Source organism: Lutjanus erythropterus, chromosome 19, assembly GCF_056507025.1.
Source record: "Lutjanus erythropterus isolate fLutEry1 chromosome 19, fLutEry1.hap2, whole genome shotgun sequence".
Lineage (NCBI taxonomy): Eukaryota > Metazoa > Chordata > Actinopteri > Lutjaniformes > Lutjanidae > Lutjanus > Lutjanus erythropterus.
Window position 1 is genome coordinate 23,614,075 of NC_139335.1, and position 19,370 is coordinate 23,633,444.

Here is a 19,370-nt window from a genome sequence, read left to right on the forward strand (position 1 = left end):
AATTTAGGGCTGGGTATCATACTTAGATACTTTTATGGCACCGAACAAATTGGTCCAATACTTACGGAATAAATCTAATCAGCATCAATAAAGAAAATAAGCATGCAACATGCTTGTGCCAAGATCTAATAATGTTGGTTATGGACTTTCTGTTTCATATCATAGAGGAATACAGTAAAAACACTAGGATATGACCAGAGACAGGGATCATTGTTATGGTTTTTGAACAGCTTTTTACTTTATAGTTAGTAATTATTGTACTATGTTTTGTAATGTAATGTTCTTTTTGTTAAAATGAATTTGGTATCTAAAAAAGTATTGCTCAGGAACCAAGGTATCTATACTAGTACCGGTATCTAAAAAAAAATTGAATGATACCCAGCCCTAGTGGCAAATTGATTAGCAAGTCCTTACCACTGGAGGGCGCTGCCAGACTAATGTAATCTCAGATCCACATTCCGAAGCAGGGGTGGCGGTAATGTACCTAAAACATTGTCAGTTAACCACGAAGAAGAACAGTAGTCAACCACCAGCCACAACCCTCCCTGCTGTCGGACCAAAATAGACAGTTAAGGGCTGAGCAGCTGACATCAACCAGAAATGGCTGCCACCGGAGTGCTTCCCTTCATAAGGGGGGTAGACCTCAGTGGAAACGACTTCAAAGTAAGGATTTTAAGCAGTATTTGTTGATTTTATATCCGTATGTGTTGAGCGAGTAACATGTTTAGGTAGTTAGCTAAAGCTAATTCAAGTTAAAGACTCAGAGCAACTAACTGCTAAAGGCTAAACTCGCTATAGGACTAGCTTAGCTCAACGGTACTAGCATTGGGCGTTAGCCAGTTGTCAGATGTTTGACAAAGTAGCAGCCTGGTATTGGGCGAGCGTCCTGACAGGCGGTTAACATATTTTTGTTTGGGGGAGTGGGTTTGTGAACAGTATTTGTGGCTACATGATTCTGGATAGATTTGGATAATGTAGCTACCACTAAGCTCTTATTTCCATCGTCACGATAGCTAACTACTTTAGCTTCAGTGTTGGCTAACTCTGGTTGTCTGGGTCAGAAACACAAGCTAAATGTCAGAACCTGTCAGCGCTATCAGTGTGTATGTTAGATAATGCTTCATTCAAAAACAATTGCCTCAGCTATTATTGTAACTCAGTTTGTAGAATGGCTGCAGCCACAGAGTTTTGGCATACTCGTAAGGGATGGGTTTAGTTTGGGGAACATGAAAAGCAGCCCGTCTGGCAACAGTAACAGCTGGGATTATCTGTTTTTGAACTGACAGGAGTATTTGTGTACTTATCACTATATGCCGCTGAAGCATTAGTGGTTCATTCAGCATTAGTAATCTCTGCGCTATGAAAGTCACTATGAAAGTAGTACAAATAAACTGGCTGGGAATAACTTGTTTGTGTATTAGCTGGTGAATGTCTGATTCAAATCTAATTTCAGCCGCTGTAGGATGACATAATTTCCTGTGCCCAGTTGTGTCCTAACTTTAGACCATTACAGCAGTAAGCTGCACTTATCTAGTTTAGAAAAGGACTGAACTTCACAGCTGGCCAGATCTCTGCTGCTTTTACTCATGCAACGCTCGCTGATTGTCTGATTTGACATGGTACCCCCCACCCACCCACCCCAAATAATGGCAGTGAAACCTACGAGGCTGAAGTCAACCTTAAATTGTGTATTTAGAGACATACATTGAATTTACTTTTCTCTAGGGCTGCAAATAACAGATTATTTCCCCGTGTTTGTTTGCAGTAACTTCCAGGCAGAAAACCCTTGTGTCATGTACATACCAGGGTTAAACATTAATATTTTTTTTCTACTTGCCCAGTTGAGCAAGTTGGTCAGAAATCTACTTGGTCCTGTACAAATTGTGTTATTAGCAGCTAACAACAGATATTAAAGTTAATTGTCATGTTAAATTTAGAGCTGTTTATGTCAGAAAATGGTGAAAAATGTCCATCTCAGTTTCTCCAATTCCAAGGTGAAATGTCTGATTTTGTCAATCTAAAACTAAAGATGAAAACATGCTGAAAACAGCTTTTCTACCATTTTGCATGAAAAAGAACCTAACAGTCAATTGATTATCAAAATAATAAGTTTAATTCTTTTTTACCAGTTGCCCAGTAGAACAAATGAGTTGCCAGACGTAGTTGTCCAACATATAGGCAAGCCGCCAATCCTTATTGTAATTTAGATCACCTGCTAGTTGTCTACCCTGAAGTGACTGTTGTTGTTAGCATGATGACGTGATGATTTGATGTACCACTATGACTGATGTCAGAACTCTGTCTCTCTTGTCCGCTTCTTTGTTTCCCACGTTTCTCCCTTGTCTGTCTTTACAGGGTGGGTACTTCCCAGAGCATGTCAAGTGTATGAGCAGTCTGCGATGGCTGAAACTGAACAGGACAGGACTGTGTTACCTCCCAGAGGAGCTGGCCTCTCTGCAGAAGCTGGTGAGACATTCATGGCAATTTGCTAGTTATTAGCTTGTCCTTACATCTCTAAATATGGGACATTAATTCATAACATTAATGTCGGTGTTGTTCCTCTTTGATATTTTTTTTTGTATTTACCACTGTCATGGTGGTGGTATTTGTCTTTGTCATCAGTAATAGTAACAGTGGTTGATTTATAATATTTGTAATAGTTTAGTGATTTCAGGACACGTTTGTCTACTATTTCAACATATATTTATCCAGTTTGGGGTGCCGTCTGTTGCTGTATTCTGGGTAGCAGTGTTTTTAGTCACTAATGGTTTAAAGCATGCCATTTTTTTTAGCTTGATGTTTGGATAAGATAGGACATCATATCAACAGATTGATGCACTTTACCAGTGAAACCTCACCTGCTTAAGGACATGAACAATCCTACCTTAATCCTCAATATCTCTAATAGGATTATCTAATCTGAACCCCCAAAGCTGTAGTGAGCAGGCCTTGGTGAAAAGATGTTCTATGCTAATATGCTTGATCTTACCAGGTGTAGGTAAATAAGATTAGTCTGTTATCGACACTAGGTGCCACATTGGCTGGGGCATGTTTAACCAAAATCTACTTTGATTTGATCCTGTTTGCAGTTGGGTCATTCTATTTAGAGACAACCGGGCATTAGTGCAAGCAGAACATTGCACAGCATTGACCTCTAAGAGCATATTAATGGGATTGTAGATGTTTTGTTTGTGCAGTGCACTGTGTATCTGTAAACAACCTCTTATTTTTCCTTTTTCAGGAGCATCTTTCAGTGAGTCACAACAGCCTAACCACCCTACATGGAGAACTGTCCAGCTTACCGAACCTACGGGTAACTGACACCCACACATGCATAAGAGAACAACATGCAGATGTCTTTGTAAATTATCCACAAACCATGAGCAGCTAAAATGTTAAATTGCTTGTTAGTGCTGTTGATTTCAGTGTAACGCTTTCATAAGTTTGCATGAGTTTTCTGGTCTGACCAGTATGGTCTGTTTCTACTTGTTCACCAATGTGTAGTTCTAACAGTGTCCTAAATGTTTGACTCTTTGTGCAGGCGGTAGTTGCCAGAGCCAACAACCTGAAAAACTCTGGAGTCCCAGATGACATCTTTCAGCTAGATGACCTCTCTGTGCTGGTACATAATAATCTCATACTATCTCTACCCTGCTTATTGCACCCTTGAAGACCTTTTTACACCCACACTTATTCCAGCAACATGCATGCTTCCCTTTACTTCAGCTGCAGTTAAAGTTAAAATTCACCACTTTTCATACAGATTTCCAGTCAGTGTTCATGGTAAATATAGTCAGCTGAAGCAATAAATTCCTTAGTGCTGCAATATTGACTGAGAAAACTGAGCTTTTCTGCTGCAGAATCTGAACTACAGTATTGTTCAGCTTGAATTTCCAGTCTCCTCCTCTGAGTAGCTAGGGGGCATGCTAGATGGGTATTTTTGTCATGTAATGCTATGTTTTGGACAACAAAGTGATGGCTATTTGCTAGGGTGTTAATAACATGGAAGCATGGACGTGGGACTCCCAAGCTCACTGGCAATGCATCCAACAACCATGTTTTTTTTTCCCCACACATTGTGCGGCTTCTCCATTTTAGGACCTGAGCTACAATCAGCTGTCAGAGATCCCCAGGGACTTGGAGAATAGCAGGAACATGCTGGTGCTGAATCTGAGCCACAACAGCATTGACTCCATCCCCAACCAGCTGTTCATCAACCTGACAGACCTGCTGTATCTGGACCTGAGTGACAACAAGCTGGACAGCCTGCCGCCACAGATGAGACGCCTCGTTCACTTGCAGACACTCATACTGAACAACAACCCGTTGATGCACGCCCAGTTGCGGTAAGAAGAAGAAGAATTTTTTTTAGCTTTTACCTCACAACTTTAGCAAAGCACCCAGAAATTACTAGGTCTCGTGTTACCTGTGTTATCTGAGTGATACATGTATTTAGAAAACAGAAAATTGCATTCATTTTCTGTAATGCTGCTCTGACTGTCATTAACTCTGTGTGTGAGCAGCCAGCTGCCAGCCATGGTGGCATTACAGACTCTCCACCTGAGGAATACCCAGAGGACCCAGAGCAACATGCCCACCAGCCTGGAGGGACTGACGCATTTAGCAGGTAACACACACACACTGCTCTCTTTTTTTCTTTCAGACCACTCATTCAGGGGCCTGACACATTTTCCTCCTTCTTCTTACTTCTACCTCTTGGCACTTAGACCTGTAGTACGTTTTCATTGATGTGTCACTTTATGTATATCCACAAGCCCTCTGTCAGGGGAGACATGCTTTTTACAGGGTTCCTACACAGTATGGAGAAGTATGGAATTTTAATTTAGTAATTTCCATGTCTCCATGAGTATGGAACAAAGAAAATACAGTTTGTAAAAGTACTGTTTCCAGACTATTGCTCCCATTCTGTTTTCTAAAATATTCATAAAAGTTAAAAAAAACAAACAATTAACACATTATACAAGCAGAGGATTTTTCCTGGCATTTGGAGCAGCACTTGGAGGGCTGCTTTTTCCAACAAATGAATGAATTATCTTTATTTACACTGTGCTTTTTACAGCACAGCCATCTCTAAGATGCATTGTAAACACACACTAAAACAATTTTGTTAAACTAACAGGCCTGTGTCATATGAGGAAAATGTAAGCTTTGTCTTTGCCTCATGCTGTCATTTATGGTTCATAATTGCCTAGAACTTTTTTGTTTTGTTTTTCCACTGACCCATTATGCAAATGCAGATGCCCTAAATCATGTTTTAATGATTCTTAATTACAAAAGTTCTCATCAGTCAGGTATAGTCTTTGTCTTTACATATTATTATCCATGTACAGGTTTTGTGCTGAGGGATCCTCCTAATTCTCCTTTACAATCATTCACTAGGTGTTTAAAATCATGTCGATAAAAAGATCAATGTTTATGATGGACTAGTGGCATTAGACTGTTCAGAATGACCAGTTTTTTAACGAGGAGCCTGTCCTGAACCCTGCTAGCTCCTTTTTTTCCTTGGATGGTCCTGCCTGTGAGTTATACAGTGATGTAGTTATCAGGAAAAAATATTCTTTGTGTAAGGAAACTATGTCTATATGGCTGAGTTCATTCTTGTTTCCATGGACACTATGAATAAATAAGGCTGCACAATCACCGTGAAAATGATTTAACTTATTTCAGTGTGTTTATTATTTCTTAAAAGAGACTAAAAAGATATGGAAGGAACAATAACCTTTTGTCTTCAGTATGTTAGGAGAAAATAATACAAGTGTAGGGAGCACTGGTTGGTGATGATCCCTTGATGACCCCAAATATAAAGCCTGGCTGACTAAAGGTTCCAAATAGGATACAAAAGCTACATGTCAAATATGGTCTGGAAAAAAATCCACTGGGAAGTCTGGAAATTTTAGTCCAGAAAACTACTGAAATTTGAAACTGGAAATGTGAAGGATCCCTGTTTTTACATACATGTTTCCTCTGTCCCTCCTGTCTTTTTCAGATGTCGACTTGTCATGTAACGACCTGACTCGGGTGCCGGAGTGCCTCTATTCACTGGGCAGTTTGAAGAGACTCAATCTAAGCAGTAATCAGATCTCAGAACTGTCCCTTTGCATTGACCAGTGGACTCAGCTGGAGACACTTAACTTGAGCCGCAACCAGCTCACTTCACTGCCTGTAAGGACAATATCTGATGAGTCTGATTCGTTTTCTTGCTAGAATTCTGAATCATTGATCAAGTAGTTATTTTGACGCATTTCCCCGTATTATTTCTGCAAGATGTTCAACATTTGCTTGCATGTCTCTGTCCAGTCTGCAATCTGTAAGCTGTCCAAACTGAAGAAGCTGTATGTCAACTCTAATAAATTGGACTTCGATGGGGTTCCACCAGGCGTTGGCAAACTGTCCAGCCTCACTGAGTTCATGGCCGCTAACAACAACCTAGAACTTATCCCAGAGGGACTCTGCAGGTACAGTAACACATGACATAATACACAGAGGATGCTGTGATTGATTAATTGTGAGGAACTATTTGAAGTTTGTTACACAGCCAGAATTAACACCTATGTGTAAGAATATAAGGTGAGGTAAATATGTGGTTTTGTGTTGTTGTCTAGGTGTGGCAAACTGAAGAAGCTGGTGCTGAACAAAAACCGTCTGGTAACACTGCCTGAGGCCATCCACTTCCTTACTGATTTAGAGGTACACTGCCTTCCACACTCATATCTTTACTATGCAGATAATACTCAGGGTTCTCATGTGTCCTGGAAAACCTGAAAAACAGATGACCAATTTCCCAGCCGTGGAAGATACATGGAAAAGAAAATCATTTTGTATGAAAATTATTTTGACATTGTGTGCTTTTCCTTTGGCTGATAATGAACGACTGCACTACTTATCAGAGTTCCCCAAAACAGATAACATTGTCAGCTGAAAAGGCTAAGTTACATTCAGGATCATATTAAGTTCATTTTAGTTTATCCTTCATGTGTAAATATTAGTCACTGCTGGCTGGCAGTTTTTATTAGGTTTATAAATTAACATTGCTTTCTTCCCCAGTTGTATTAAATGGTTGAATAGTGTTAAATTGGTTATCATAGGCAGACACACAGTGAGAGTGAAAGGACAGCTGCAGCAGCAGATAGATCACCAAAATTACAATAAACAGCACAATCTTATGATCTGTTTTCTGTATATGGAATTGCTTCTGCTACACAGACATAAACATCGACATGGCAACACTTACTGATCCTAAGCCGTTTTATTTCAGACTGCAGCAGAAATTTCTGCTGTGTTTGAGCTTCAGAAATTCTTGGGAAAATGTAGCTTGTGTGGACACTACCACACTACTTGATCAATAAAAGAGCGAAGCTATTCAAAGGTATTTGTTTCAAAAGGCAAAAAACAGTTAACACCACGTCACTCAGATATGTAGTTAAATTAGTAACTCCGCTACGCTGGCAAATATGCACAGGTGTTTTGATGTGATACAAAGACTTTCTTTGATCATGCAGCATTAAATGTGTGACCCAGGCTATGCTATTATGTTGTTTCGCTATTGATCTCCTTACAGTCCTTATGCTTCCTGGTGCATTCAGTTTGAACTGGGAAGTCAGAGTTCTCAGTTGGAATTTTCAACATGAATTATGTTGGTGTTCAAGTTTCCTGTCTGTTTGTAGGGTAAAACATTCTCAAATTCTTATAAGTTGTTGCAGTCAATTTCAGGAATCGAATCAAAAGGCAGTATCAGCAATTGGCCCAGTATTTATTTTTCTCTCTACCCCTGCCTATTTGCAGCATCCAGCAGATGTCCAAAGAAAAAAAAAACACTTCAGAGACAACACAGCATGACTTACCAGCTGTTATAACACACTTAATACGATATTGACTATTTTTTTGAATAAGAGTTTGAAAATGTAAATTACAGTTGTCAGTGCTAAAAAAAAGTTTAGTATGTTTATACATGGCCTCAAAATCAAAAGTCATTTGAATTTGATAAGTGTGACACCCCTAATAGTGATATAAGGAATCCTGGCCATTCAAATTCATAGAAAAAACACGAGTATCATGTACCATTTAATATGATATAAACTACAGTGTTGATTGTGGTAGGAAGTTTTATGTGAAATTAAATAAAAAAAAAACAAAAAAAACGGCAACATAAGAAATGAAATGAAAGTTGTTCATCTTTGGGGTTGTGAACTGAACTTCATGCTAGCTCATTATGAAGTTTGAACTTGCGTAACACTGATTATAAGACTAATATACAGGGCCTGAAATTATTTAGTAATTAAAAGTTGATGCTCTGAAACATCTTCATGTTTGCATCTAATGCAGATACTTATTTAAATATTACTTTTATGAACACAAACCTTTTTCCATGAATGTATCTTTCTGTAGATTTTGGATGTGCGTGAGAACCCCAACCTGGTGATGCCTCCCAAACCAGTCGACAGAGGAGCAGAGTGGTACAACATCGACTTCTCCCTGCAGAACCAGCTCCGGCTGGCTGGGGCCTCACCTGCTACTGTGGCTGCTGCAGGAGGAGGTGTGTGAAACGATGTAAAGTTTGTGCCTTTTTGTTCAACTGACCATACAACATGTGTTCTTTCTAGAGGCTTAAGTGTGTATCTGTGTGTACATGTGTCCAGGAGCCAGCCCCCGAGATCCTCTGGCCAGGAAGATGAGGCTAAGGAGGAGGAAGGACTGTTCTCAGGATGATCAGGCGAAGCAGGTGCTGAAGGGAATGAGTGATGTCGCTCAGGACAAGAAGAACTTTGAGGTAGGTTAAAAAAAAAAAGATAAGTAGGAAGGATGACTGCGCAGGCTACAGATACATCAGGGTGGATTTGCATTTTATTTACCAACAAATCTGCTTATTTAGCAGGAGAACGGGGATTTGAAATATGGAGATTTGAAGGTCCGGCGCTGGGACAAGAGTCTAGAGAAACCTCACCTCGACTACTCTGAGTTCTTTATGGAGGATGTGGGGCAGGTAATCTGTGTGCATGCGTGCATGAGAGATGTGTTTATGAGAGTGAAGAATTAGTTTTTCGAAGATCAATTACACAATTCTGCTTTGTATTGTACAGATATCAGTACATGCAGCTCATATGTTTCTCCACCCCACAGGTTCCTGGTGTAACGGTGTGGCAGATAGAGAACTTTGTTCCCCTCCAAGTGGACGACACTTTCCATGGCAAGTTCTATGAGGCTGATAGCTACATCATCCTCAAGGTAACAATGCATCAAATCTACCATCAATTACAGTAGGTACATGTCAGTCAATGGGACAGAAGGGGTGAAGTTTCATCATGCTACAGTTTTGTATCAGTGCTCTGAAAAACAATACGATATTTGCTGATGTCACAGTCTGCCACAATATGATTTTGCTTTGATTCAATAGAAAGACCTGTGATCAATATGAGAAGATAATATATTTATTTTTCTCTTTTTTTTTCCTTTTCTTTTTTCTCTTTTTCCTCTCATCTGTCTCACATTTCTCTTTTTGTAATTGCAGACCTTCCTGGACGACAACGGCTCATTGAACTGGCAGATCTTTTACTGGATCGGCCAGGAGGCCACTCTGGACAAGAAGGCCTGCTCTGCCATCCACGCCGTCAACCTCAGAAATTTCCTCGGAGCAGAGTGTAGGACGATACGGGAAGAGATGGGAGACGAGAGCGAGGAGTTCAGTGCCGTACGTACAAGCAAATGATAGGATTCCGACAGATACACACACAATTAACTGCAACATTAAAGAAACTTTATCAGCTGAGTGTAAGCTAAATTCACTGTGCTACGTGTAAAAACACTGAATAAAATGTTCTTTTTAATTGGATGCTGTACAGAAACTACTACTGCTACATGTTCTTAAAAATGTTTCATGTTTCTGATTTATGTGCAGGTGTTTAACAATGAGATCTCCTACATTGAGGGAGGGACAGCCAGTGGATTCTACACTGTGGAGGACACAAACTATGCTGTGAGGTAGGCTAGAAGGAGCTTTTTGTTGCATCGTTTGCATTTGTCATCTGCATTCCTAGTTGGGTCAAATTTCTTTTATTTATCTTTGCCCTTTATTTTTGTAATTTCTTCATAGACATGTTTGTAACTTTGTTTTGAAAAGCTGTCTGAATTAATTGTGTCAAACGTTTCAGTCTGCAACTGTTTTAACCCTTTTGTGTGTTTATCAGGTTGTACAGAACTTATGGCAAGAAAAACATCAAACTGGAGTCTGTGCCAGGGAAGGCCTCCTCCCTCGACCCTCGGTAACTCACACACCCTCCCTATACACTACATAACACACACTTTCCTAATTTGCCACACCCTCCAGCACACACACTCTTTCCCTTACATATACAGGGCTCTTGCTTTCTAATGCTTTCCATCCCTGTTCTCCATGTTTGACACAATCACTGTATTTTATTGTTGACTTGCAGTTGATCATTTGTTCCGACAGCTATTTGACATGTACACTGTGTCTCATTTAGTGTGGAACTTGGTTCATAACATCCTGTCTTTCTCTTTTTGGTAGCTATGTCTTCCTGTTAGACACAGGAATGGAAATCTTTGTCTGGAGAGGAGCCAACGCTACCCTCAGTGGCACCACAAAGGGCAGGTTAGACACAAATCAAGAACTAACACAAACTTTTCTGCCATTTGAGACACAATTATAGATTTCAAAAAACACGTATCGCTGGTTGCATCCCATAAATGTAGTGAAGCTGAGGTTTGCATGTGCTTTGTTTTCCATCTTTCAGGTTATTTGCAGAGAAGATCAATAAGAATGAGCGTAAGGGGAAGGCTGAGATCACAACCCTCATGCAGAACCAGGAGCCTCCGGCCTTCTGGGAGGCACTGGGAGGACAACCAGAGGAGATCAAGAAACACGTACCAGATGACTTCTCTCCTATCAGACCTAAACTCTACAAGGCAAGTCTTTCTGATAGCCTTTAAACCGTCATGGCTGAGTTCCACTCTGGACCGTACACACTCCCACTCAGAGTCACAAAAATTGGAATTCAACAAATACTATTTTTTTCTTGTTAAACATCTCGAAACATTTTCAGTGCAAATAAAAAGGATTTTGCATATTCACCATTTACAGTTGGTCAACTCAAATTACCCTCACCACAACAGTACTGGCACAACCTACACTGTGTGTATTCTACAGCGTGGGATACTGTTGCTTCTGTGTATATTTTTGTTTATGCTGGTTACGCCAAACGGAGAGCTTTGCTTTTGTAACGCAGGAGGAGCACTTCCTCAAAATGTTCATCCTCCATTTTCAGTGTGAATGAAAAAGGAATAAAAACTCCATTATCCATGAATCATCATTTAAAAAACAAACAAATGTTAGTTAAGTCACCATTAACAAAACTGAGAACCAGAGAAGAGTAACTTACTTCAACATAAAGCAGTGTACAGTGTGTAGGGGTCGGATTGGAATTGGGCCCTTCTCTCTACAACTGACTTCAGCTTGTGAATGTTGCTTCTTGTGGAAGTGTGCAGTATGATGGTAGTGTGGGAGTGCTGTAGGAGGTGTGTAAGATTTAATGTTGAGCTTTCTGCTTCATCACAGGCTTGAAGTAACTAAAAATAATAATAATAAGTTGCCCATAATGATGTACAATATGTGAGATAGGCTAAAATACCTCATAGAAAACCACTTAAGTAACAGAGTCGAACAGGAGAAACATTAGTTGACAGTATATGTTAAACAGGTCAGACTGTTTTCTGAGGTTATGATATTGATGATGTTTTCTTTATCACTGTCCTGTAGGTGGGCCTGGGTCTGGGCTACCTGGAGCTGCCACAGATTAACTACAAGCTGTCAGTTGAGCACAAAGACCAGAAGGTCAAACTGGACACTCTGCCAGAACTGAGACTGGTATGTTTATCTGCTAGATATTCACTAGCACCTGCACACCTCCTTCCCCTCTTGTCTCACGACTTTACTTCTCCTCCCCTCCATATTTCCCTCCCCTCAGTTACAGTCCCTGCTGGACACGAAGTGCGTGTACATCCTGGACTGCTGGTCTGACGTGTTCATCTGGATCGGGAGGAAGTCTCCACGTCTTGTCCGAGCTGCTGCCTTAAAACTGGGTCAGGAGATCTGCTCCATGCTGCACCGGCCCAAACATGCCTGTGTCACCCGCAACCTGGAGGGCACCGAGTGCCAGGTGACACATTACACAGTACCGCTTCAAATAGTGCTGCTGCAAATCTGAGACTGTGTGAAGAAAAACTGTGAGAGCAGCAAAATACATTTCAAAAAATCAATAATGTCCATTTCTTTACCTGCTCTCTTGTAATGGTCTGGCTTTTGGAGAAATATAAATGCACTTTCTCACAAATAAATGGGTGTACATACAGAGAAACTTGCACATAATTCTGCAGAGAGGAATGTATTGTTGGTATTTAGTTTATTGTACACCCTTGGGAATACATTTTATTGTGCATATCAACTAGAGTGCAATTGTAACACATTAGTTAAATGCTACTGTTAAGTTTACCTTACATTCTACACAGTTTAACTTAATCATAATTTCTCTTCCTCAGGTGTTTAAGTCTAAGTTTAAGAATTGGGATGACGTGTTGAAGGTGGACTACACCAGAGCAGCTGAGACTGTCCAACAGGGGAGCAACCTACACGGCAAGGTCAGTGATCCACGTTTGTTAAAAAAAGATTCTATGATAGCAGACTAGTAAAATGCTACTCATAAAATAGGGCACTGTTGCCAAAGTTGAAGGTACAATTATCTGCATTTTTTCAGTGGCATTTTTTTATATACCAGAAATATGCCAGATGTTTGTGTTGTTATGGCAGTGTTGTTTTTTCCAGTTTTCAAAATGATGTAGGATTTTGACTGTTCCAGCTGTTCTATCATTTGCTTTTACCCACCTAGTCATTATATCCATATTAATAATCAAATATCTCATGTTATTAATGTGTGAAAGGACCAACAGTCATCCCCACAATGTTGTTGCAATATCAGTTAAATATAGATATCAATTTATTTGGTCAACATGATACGATATGTGATATTTGATCTCTCCCAGCTGTAGCTGTATATTTATTTAGAGAAAATTTTTGTATCTATATTTATGTTGTGGAATAGCCTAAAAATATTGCCGTCACCACTAGTTTGCCCCCTGTGATTGTTCTTTCCAAACAACTGTAATCTCTGTCATCACCTCTACAGACGGCTTGTCTCTCCATAAATCTGTGTGAACAATGAGGGAAAAACCACAACTGACATTGGCCATTTTTCTGCTGAGTGAAATGTGTTTTTTTAACTGAAGGCATTCATAACACTCCAGCAAAAACATGAGGTGCTCCATGTGTTTGAAATGCAAGGCGCATTAGTGACACGCAAAGTGGTTACTGCCTGTAGAATACAACTGGAAAAAGTCGACTCCCACTGTAAAAACTGCTCTGTCTGATCAGGACCCAAGTGTAATTATCTGTGTTTCCTCTCCCAGGTGAAGAAGGACGCAGAGCAGAAAGATCAGATGAAAGCCGACCTCACGGCTCTCTTCCTTCCACGGCAGCCAGCCATGCCTCTCACTGAGGTAACGACACACATGCAGTTTTCTTTTCCCTTTCACTGGCTAAAAACAAAATCTTGTTTTAGGCCCCGCCACTCTGGTCTCTTAAGCATATGTCTCTTTTCTATCTAGGCTGAACAGCTGATGGAGGAGTGGAATGAGGACCTGGACGGCATGGAAGGATTTGTGTTGGAGGGAAAGAAGTTTGCTCGCCTGCCTGAGGAGGAGTTCGGTCACTTCCACACCCAGGACTGTTACGTCTTCCTCTGCAGGTAAGGATATGTGTGACTGTAGGTCACTTAAATTGTTGTTTCATTTTTTGTATTTGAAATTAAAAGATTGAAATAATGTTTTCAAAAAGAAAATGGATGTTTATGGGGTGTACAGAGCCCTACTTTACTTGTTTTCTTGAATTTGTTCGGGGTTTTTTTAAGTATATTTTTGTACTCAAACACAGCTTGACACTCTTCTGTCAGAGCGCGTCACCGTCTTACTCTAATCCGACTCTGCTTTCATAGATACTGGGTGCCTGTGGAGTATGAAGAAGAGGAGAAGAAGGAGGGTGAAGGCGGTGAAGGAGGAGAAAAAACAGAGGAGGAGGACAAACAGCCCGAGGAGGACTTCCAGTGTGTAGTATACTTCTGGCAGGGCAGGCAGGCCTCCAACATGGGCTGGCTCACTTTCACCTTCTCCCTGCAGAAGAAGTTTGAGAGTCTTTTCCCTGGGAAACTGAAGGTATCTCTCACTCTGAAAATCACCTGTACTCTCATCATAGTGCAACTCTGACCACTTAAGCTTGTGCTTTTTACAATATTGAGCTGCATCACTGTATCACTGACTTGCGGTGTAGGTGGTGCGTATGACCCAGCAGCAGGAGAACCTCAAGTTCCTGTCCCATTTCAAGAGGAAGTTCATCATCCACAAAGGGAAGAGGAAACAGAAGACTGATGCAGCTCAGCCATCCCTCTATCACATACGCACCAATGGCAGCGCACTTTGCACCAGGTAGACATTGTACTATTAGCAGCTGTTATCAGATTTATGCACAGCAGCACTTTCTTCTTCTTAAAATCTTCTCCAAAACCTTTTTTTAAACATCTGTTTTTATCTTTCATCTCTTTCTTAGGACCATCCAGATTGGAACAGATTCTAGCAATCTCAACTCAGAGTTTTGCTTCATTCTCAAGGTTGTGATTTTTTTTTCTTTTTCTTTGTCCCACTATAGATTTCTCTAGAGAATCTCCTCCTACTTTTCTAGTGTTTCAGCAAGGATGAATGAAGTCCTGCCTTTTGTTCCTGTGTAACGTTGTGTCTTTTCTGCAGGTACCATTTGAGAGCACAGACAATCAGGGCATCGTTTACACCTGGGTGGGCAGAGCTGCCGACCCTGATGAAGCCAAACTGGCCGAGGACATCATGAACTGCATGTTTGATGACACGTACAGCAAACAGGTACATGTGTGTGTGCACATGTTGGCACAGACTGTCTTTGTGTCTTAAGATTTTTACGGAGGATGCCATCTCTCTTGTTAACTCCTCTCCATCCTCAAGTAGCAGAGAGAGTGCAGAGATGGACGGACTGTTAGTCTTGTCTGCTTGACTCATTGATCCTTTATTTAACTGAGGTTTGTAACAGTTAGTGTCTACGGCTCTGAGATGTCAGTAAAAAAAATAAAAATAAATTATTATGATTATATAATTACTTGTTATTTTAAGAAAAACAACCCCCAGTGTCCTTTTAATTTTAATTTGAAATAAATACACTTTCATGCAAAATCCTTTTTTGAGAGACATTAAAACAACAAATTGTCTTTTAGGTAATTAATGAGGGGGAGGAGCCAGAGAACTTTTTCTGGGTAGGGATTGGTTCTCAGAAGGCGTATGATGAAGATGCAGATTATATGAAACATGCTCGGCTCTTCAGGTGAGTGAATGTTATCTATTTTAAAAATGTTTCTTTCCCTCTATTGTTCACTTTCCCACTATAAATTTGACCTCCTCCTCCTGCCTCCCTCAGGTGTTCGAATGAGAAGGGTTATTTCTCTGTGTCAGAGAAATGTTCAGACTTCTGTCAGGACGACTTGGCCGATGACGACATTATGTTGCTGGACAATGGCAGAGAGGTAACAACTGAACAGATTTGTTTCAGTGTCAGCGATCAGACTTCGTTATTTCATTTATTACTGTGTTATTGTTATCAATTATTTTTTTTTGTTCTCCTCTCAGGTTTACATGTGGGTCGGTACTCAGACCAGCCAGGTGGAGATCAAACTCAGTCTCAAAGCCTGCCAGGTCAGTGAGAAACTACAGTTTGTGTTCATGCATTTGTGAAATGTTGTTTTAGGGCTGGGGCAGTTCATCAACTAGTCAACGTCACTGATTACAGAAATATGTCGATTTATAAAACATGCCTCAACCCACTGCAATGAACTGCTGCACCTGGTTTAAGCACAGATTCACCTGCTCTGCATGAGCATTGTTCAGTTGTTCAGTTGTATTATACTTTCTGTGTACTTGAACGGCCATGTAAAAGTAAGAAAATTACTACAACTAACTTTACAGGCTGTTACAGTTTACAGTTCATTTCATATATTTTCCTCGCCCCACACTGATGCCAGAATACACTGTCAGTGATTCTTACCTGCATATGACTCCAGTGAGGAAATAAATCTGTCATGGCCAGTTTAAGTTTAAGTCAAGTAGTGAAGTAAAAATACTGATTAAATTAATATGCATTTGGATAAAAGCCTCCAGAATTTCAGGTCTAGTATTTTTTATCAGGCAAATGGAGTCTATTAAAGGGTAGAACTAGGATAGACTAGTTTTTAAATATGCTACAATTATCATTCTTCTAATGTGCTTATGTGTCTTAGATATTGAAATATTAATGAGACCAATTTTTGATATTTCTTTTTGGTAAATTAATTGTTATATTACTCAAAAAACAAAGAAACATCTTTAGATGAATCAATAAATCATTAGATTTATCGAGTAATCCAAAAAAACATTTAATTAAAAAAGAAATAATCATTAGATGCAGTTTGTTTGAATATAGATATACTTGTATACTTAAACAATTTGATATGAATATCTCCTTGTTAGCATGTTACTAATCTCTCTGCAGGTTTACATCCAGCACATGCGCTCAAAGGAGGGTGAACAACCCAGGAAGCTGCGACTGGTTCGGAAGGGAAATGAGCCCCACTGCTTTACACGCTGCTTCCACGCCTGGGGGGCTTTCAAAACTCCCCCCTCATAGACGAACACGCACAGGAAACTGCTAACAAAATACATCAGATGTATTCGCTGCCATGTAATTTTCTACCAGTAAGAAGATGATGATGATGTCTATGCCTAATCCAGCTTTACCTGAGCTCTGATCCCTTCCCTCCATCCCGCTCAGCGCTGCTGTTCAACAGCCTCTTGACCAACTTGTTACTGTCAGAGTCTGCCTTCAAAAACAGAAAACACATCTGGACAAATTTAACTTGAGCACAACATCCCAATCAGAGAAAGTTCTGGTCAAGAAGCTGTTGGTTGTTTCCTGTCAAAACAGTAAATTATCACCTTTTTCTACAAGCTTTTTTAGCAGCCAGTCAGAATACTGTTGTTAAATGAAAGAAGAGAATTATGTTTTCAGATAAAATAGGTCTAAGGTGTACAGAGGCTTTATAAAAACCCAAAGGGAGGTGAATCCCCAAACATATCGATCTGTCTTGCTGCTCTCATGTGGCTTGTGCTGCATGGTCAGTAGTTTTCAGAGTCACTCCTCCATGCTTAGTGCCATTTTGCAGAGCTCATATGAAGCAGTTTAAGGCAGATAAAAGTTTGATTTTACAGTTTGTATCATTTTTTTTTCCATTATGGAGAGACTGAACAGAAAACAGCACTATAATCGTTTTTCTGAGGAATGTTGGTTTATACATGTATTTTCTGTTGTGCGGATTATACATGGTATGTTGTGTTTGCCCCATGCGCCTTCATTGAAATGGGGACTGCCCCTTTCCTACAGTCTGGTCGCTGCTCTCACCTCTAAACTTGTCAACTGATCCAAGTGCAGGGTGAAAAAACTTTTTGTATGAGATTTGTTTCAGACTAACAAAATATGAGTTTCATACAAAGATGCTTTGGACAGTAACATTTCTATTTGCATTTATTTGGCCAAAGAACTCTAGAGTGGAGGTCAGGGTGCAAGTTGAAGATTGTGAGACAGCGCCTTGTTTTATGTTTAAGGGCAGATGTTTAAATGTGCAATCAGTAGAGCCCAGGAGATACTGAAACGAAATAATACTGCATTCTTCTACCTTACAGGCTGCATTCAACTTGTCAACATGTTTATTTTCTTGCATTTCTGGAGCAGAGAGGACAAGAAGTGCTTAAGAGTTTCTTTCCAAAATTTAGTGTAATCATTTTTCAATTACAATTCTTGTTTTGGAACAAAACTCTTCACAAACTTTAAAGGGAGATCTTTTGCACCATAGGAGAGACATATCTTCATAAATATAGTGACCTTTGGTTCCACTGATCAAATCGGTTCTCTTTTGGGTTAACGGATGAGTTGATGATTGGTTTTACCAATTTTAGATCAGTGGCTCCTGGGTCAACATTTTACAGAACTGCTGCAGTGCTTCTTGGGATCATGTGACCTGTATAGTATGCAGGTGTTGGTCCAAGCAATATGTCTATGTATTCTCAAATGGCTGCAACTACTAGCATTTTGTTTCTTTATACTATGCTTTGTGGGGTGAACTGTATGCCTGATAGTGTGTTTGAGTCCTACACTCATGTACGTGTGTATATGAATATGTGCACATGCTCCTGATGCCACCTGCAGATGCTTTATTTATGTATTTTATATGAAAATAAAATCTCACATCAAATATTATCTTGCTTTCTTTTTCACTGTTGTCATGTTACATTTAAAGGCACTGTTTTTTTTGTTTTTTTTACATTTTGCAGTCTAAATGACTAACGAGTACAAAAAGTTTTAGAACTAGTCCAGTACTACTACTAGGGACTACTAGCAGCTAACGGCATGGTTTTAGGTGTAATGACAGCAAGAAGCATCCATGGAAGCATTGCTCTGATTGGTTGGAGTTAGATGTAATAGACATATTGTTTATTCAATCACCTGACAAGTGTTTTTTGAATGTGCCTGCTCTTTTCCAGTTTCTAAGAGACTCCCCAGATGGCTCTATTTAACAAACTATCTGGTATGTCATGCTAGTAGACTGATGCTGCCTACTCAAAGCAACTTCATTAAAGACAATAGAGTCTGAGCATCCACTGTACTTGTCAGCAAAATCTGCAAGCCCCTGTAGAGAAAGAGCCAATCAATTTGCTGCCTTTCACAGTGCAGCATGAGCCCAGACAATCAGTATACCCCTGAACTTAGCGGGTCTATTTCTCTGTTTATGCGTCCATCTCATGTTTTTCAGTTTCAGTATTAAAAAACCAAAGTCAAATCGATTCTGTCACTTTTTTCTCCTTTCCTAAATTGTCCTTTGGAAGTCTAACAATTTTGTAGAAGCACAATGCTAAATCAGTTTTCTCTCCACTTCAAGTCCAAACCACACAGCATACAAGTCTGATAGAGAGTAAATAATTTTATTAACATTCACAATTCTTCATGAGCCAAAATGCTAAATGACCCGATTAAAATCCTACACACAAAACTGAATGACAAAGTAGAAACAAATTCATCTTAATTGTGGAATTAAAAAGGTAAATCGTGCCAGCTGTAGCATCGAAGGGTTAATTATTTGTGTCAACCAGAGCACCAAAGAAAGCTAACACAAAAGTAAAAAAGC

At 39.9% G+C, this 19,370-nt stretch overlaps 1 protein-coding gene across 2 annotated transcripts; it reads left to right on the top strand.

Moving 5' to 3' along the window:
• Positions 1-495: 495 nt before the first annotated feature.
• On the top strand, positions 496-17,386 carry flii (FLII actin remodeling protein). 2 transcript variants are annotated; one of them, XM_084744000.1, is made up of 31 exons: positions 496-663; positions 2,356-2,466; positions 3,242-3,313; positions 3,542-3,622; positions 4,099-4,346; positions 4,524-4,627; positions 6,008-6,183; positions 6,319-6,476; positions 6,624-6,708; positions 8,407-8,554; positions 8,658-8,788; positions 8,894-9,001; positions 9,139-9,243; positions 9,527-9,706; positions 9,914-9,996; positions 10,203-10,277; positions 10,544-10,627; positions 10,770-10,941; positions 11,792-11,899; positions 12,000-12,191; positions 12,571-12,669; positions 13,495-13,584; positions 13,693-13,832; positions 14,079-14,295; positions 14,411-14,565; positions 14,687-14,747; positions 14,884-15,012; positions 15,378-15,484; positions 15,578-15,683; positions 15,787-15,852; positions 16,685-17,386. In XM_084744000.1, exons 1-31 carry the CDS (start codon positions 601-603, stop codon positions 16,817-16,819), a joined length of 3,789 nt encoding a protein of 1,262 aa, XP_084600126.1. In that variant the 5' UTR covers positions 496-600; the 3' UTR covers positions 16,820-17,386. The 2 variants fall into 2 exon arrangements, with proteins under 2 accessions (XP_084600126.1, XP_084600125.1); XM_084743999.1 differs by having other exon boundaries at positions 497-663; positions 8,891-9,001.
• Positions 17,387-19,370: the final 1,984 nt, after the last annotated feature.

Coding starts and splice junctions, on each gene's coding strand:
- flii (XM_084743999.1), top strand. CDS start 601: ATGGCTGCCACCGGAGTGCTTCCCTTCATAAGGGGGGTAGACCTCAGT. Junction 9,244..9,526: donor ATAGCTACATCATCCTCAAG/GTAACAATGCAT, acceptor TTGTAATTGCAG/ACCTTCCTGGACGACAACGG. Junction 14,566..14,686: donor GGCAGCGCACTTTGCACCAG/GTAGACATTGTA, acceptor TCTCTTTCTTAG/GACCATCCAGATTGGAACAG.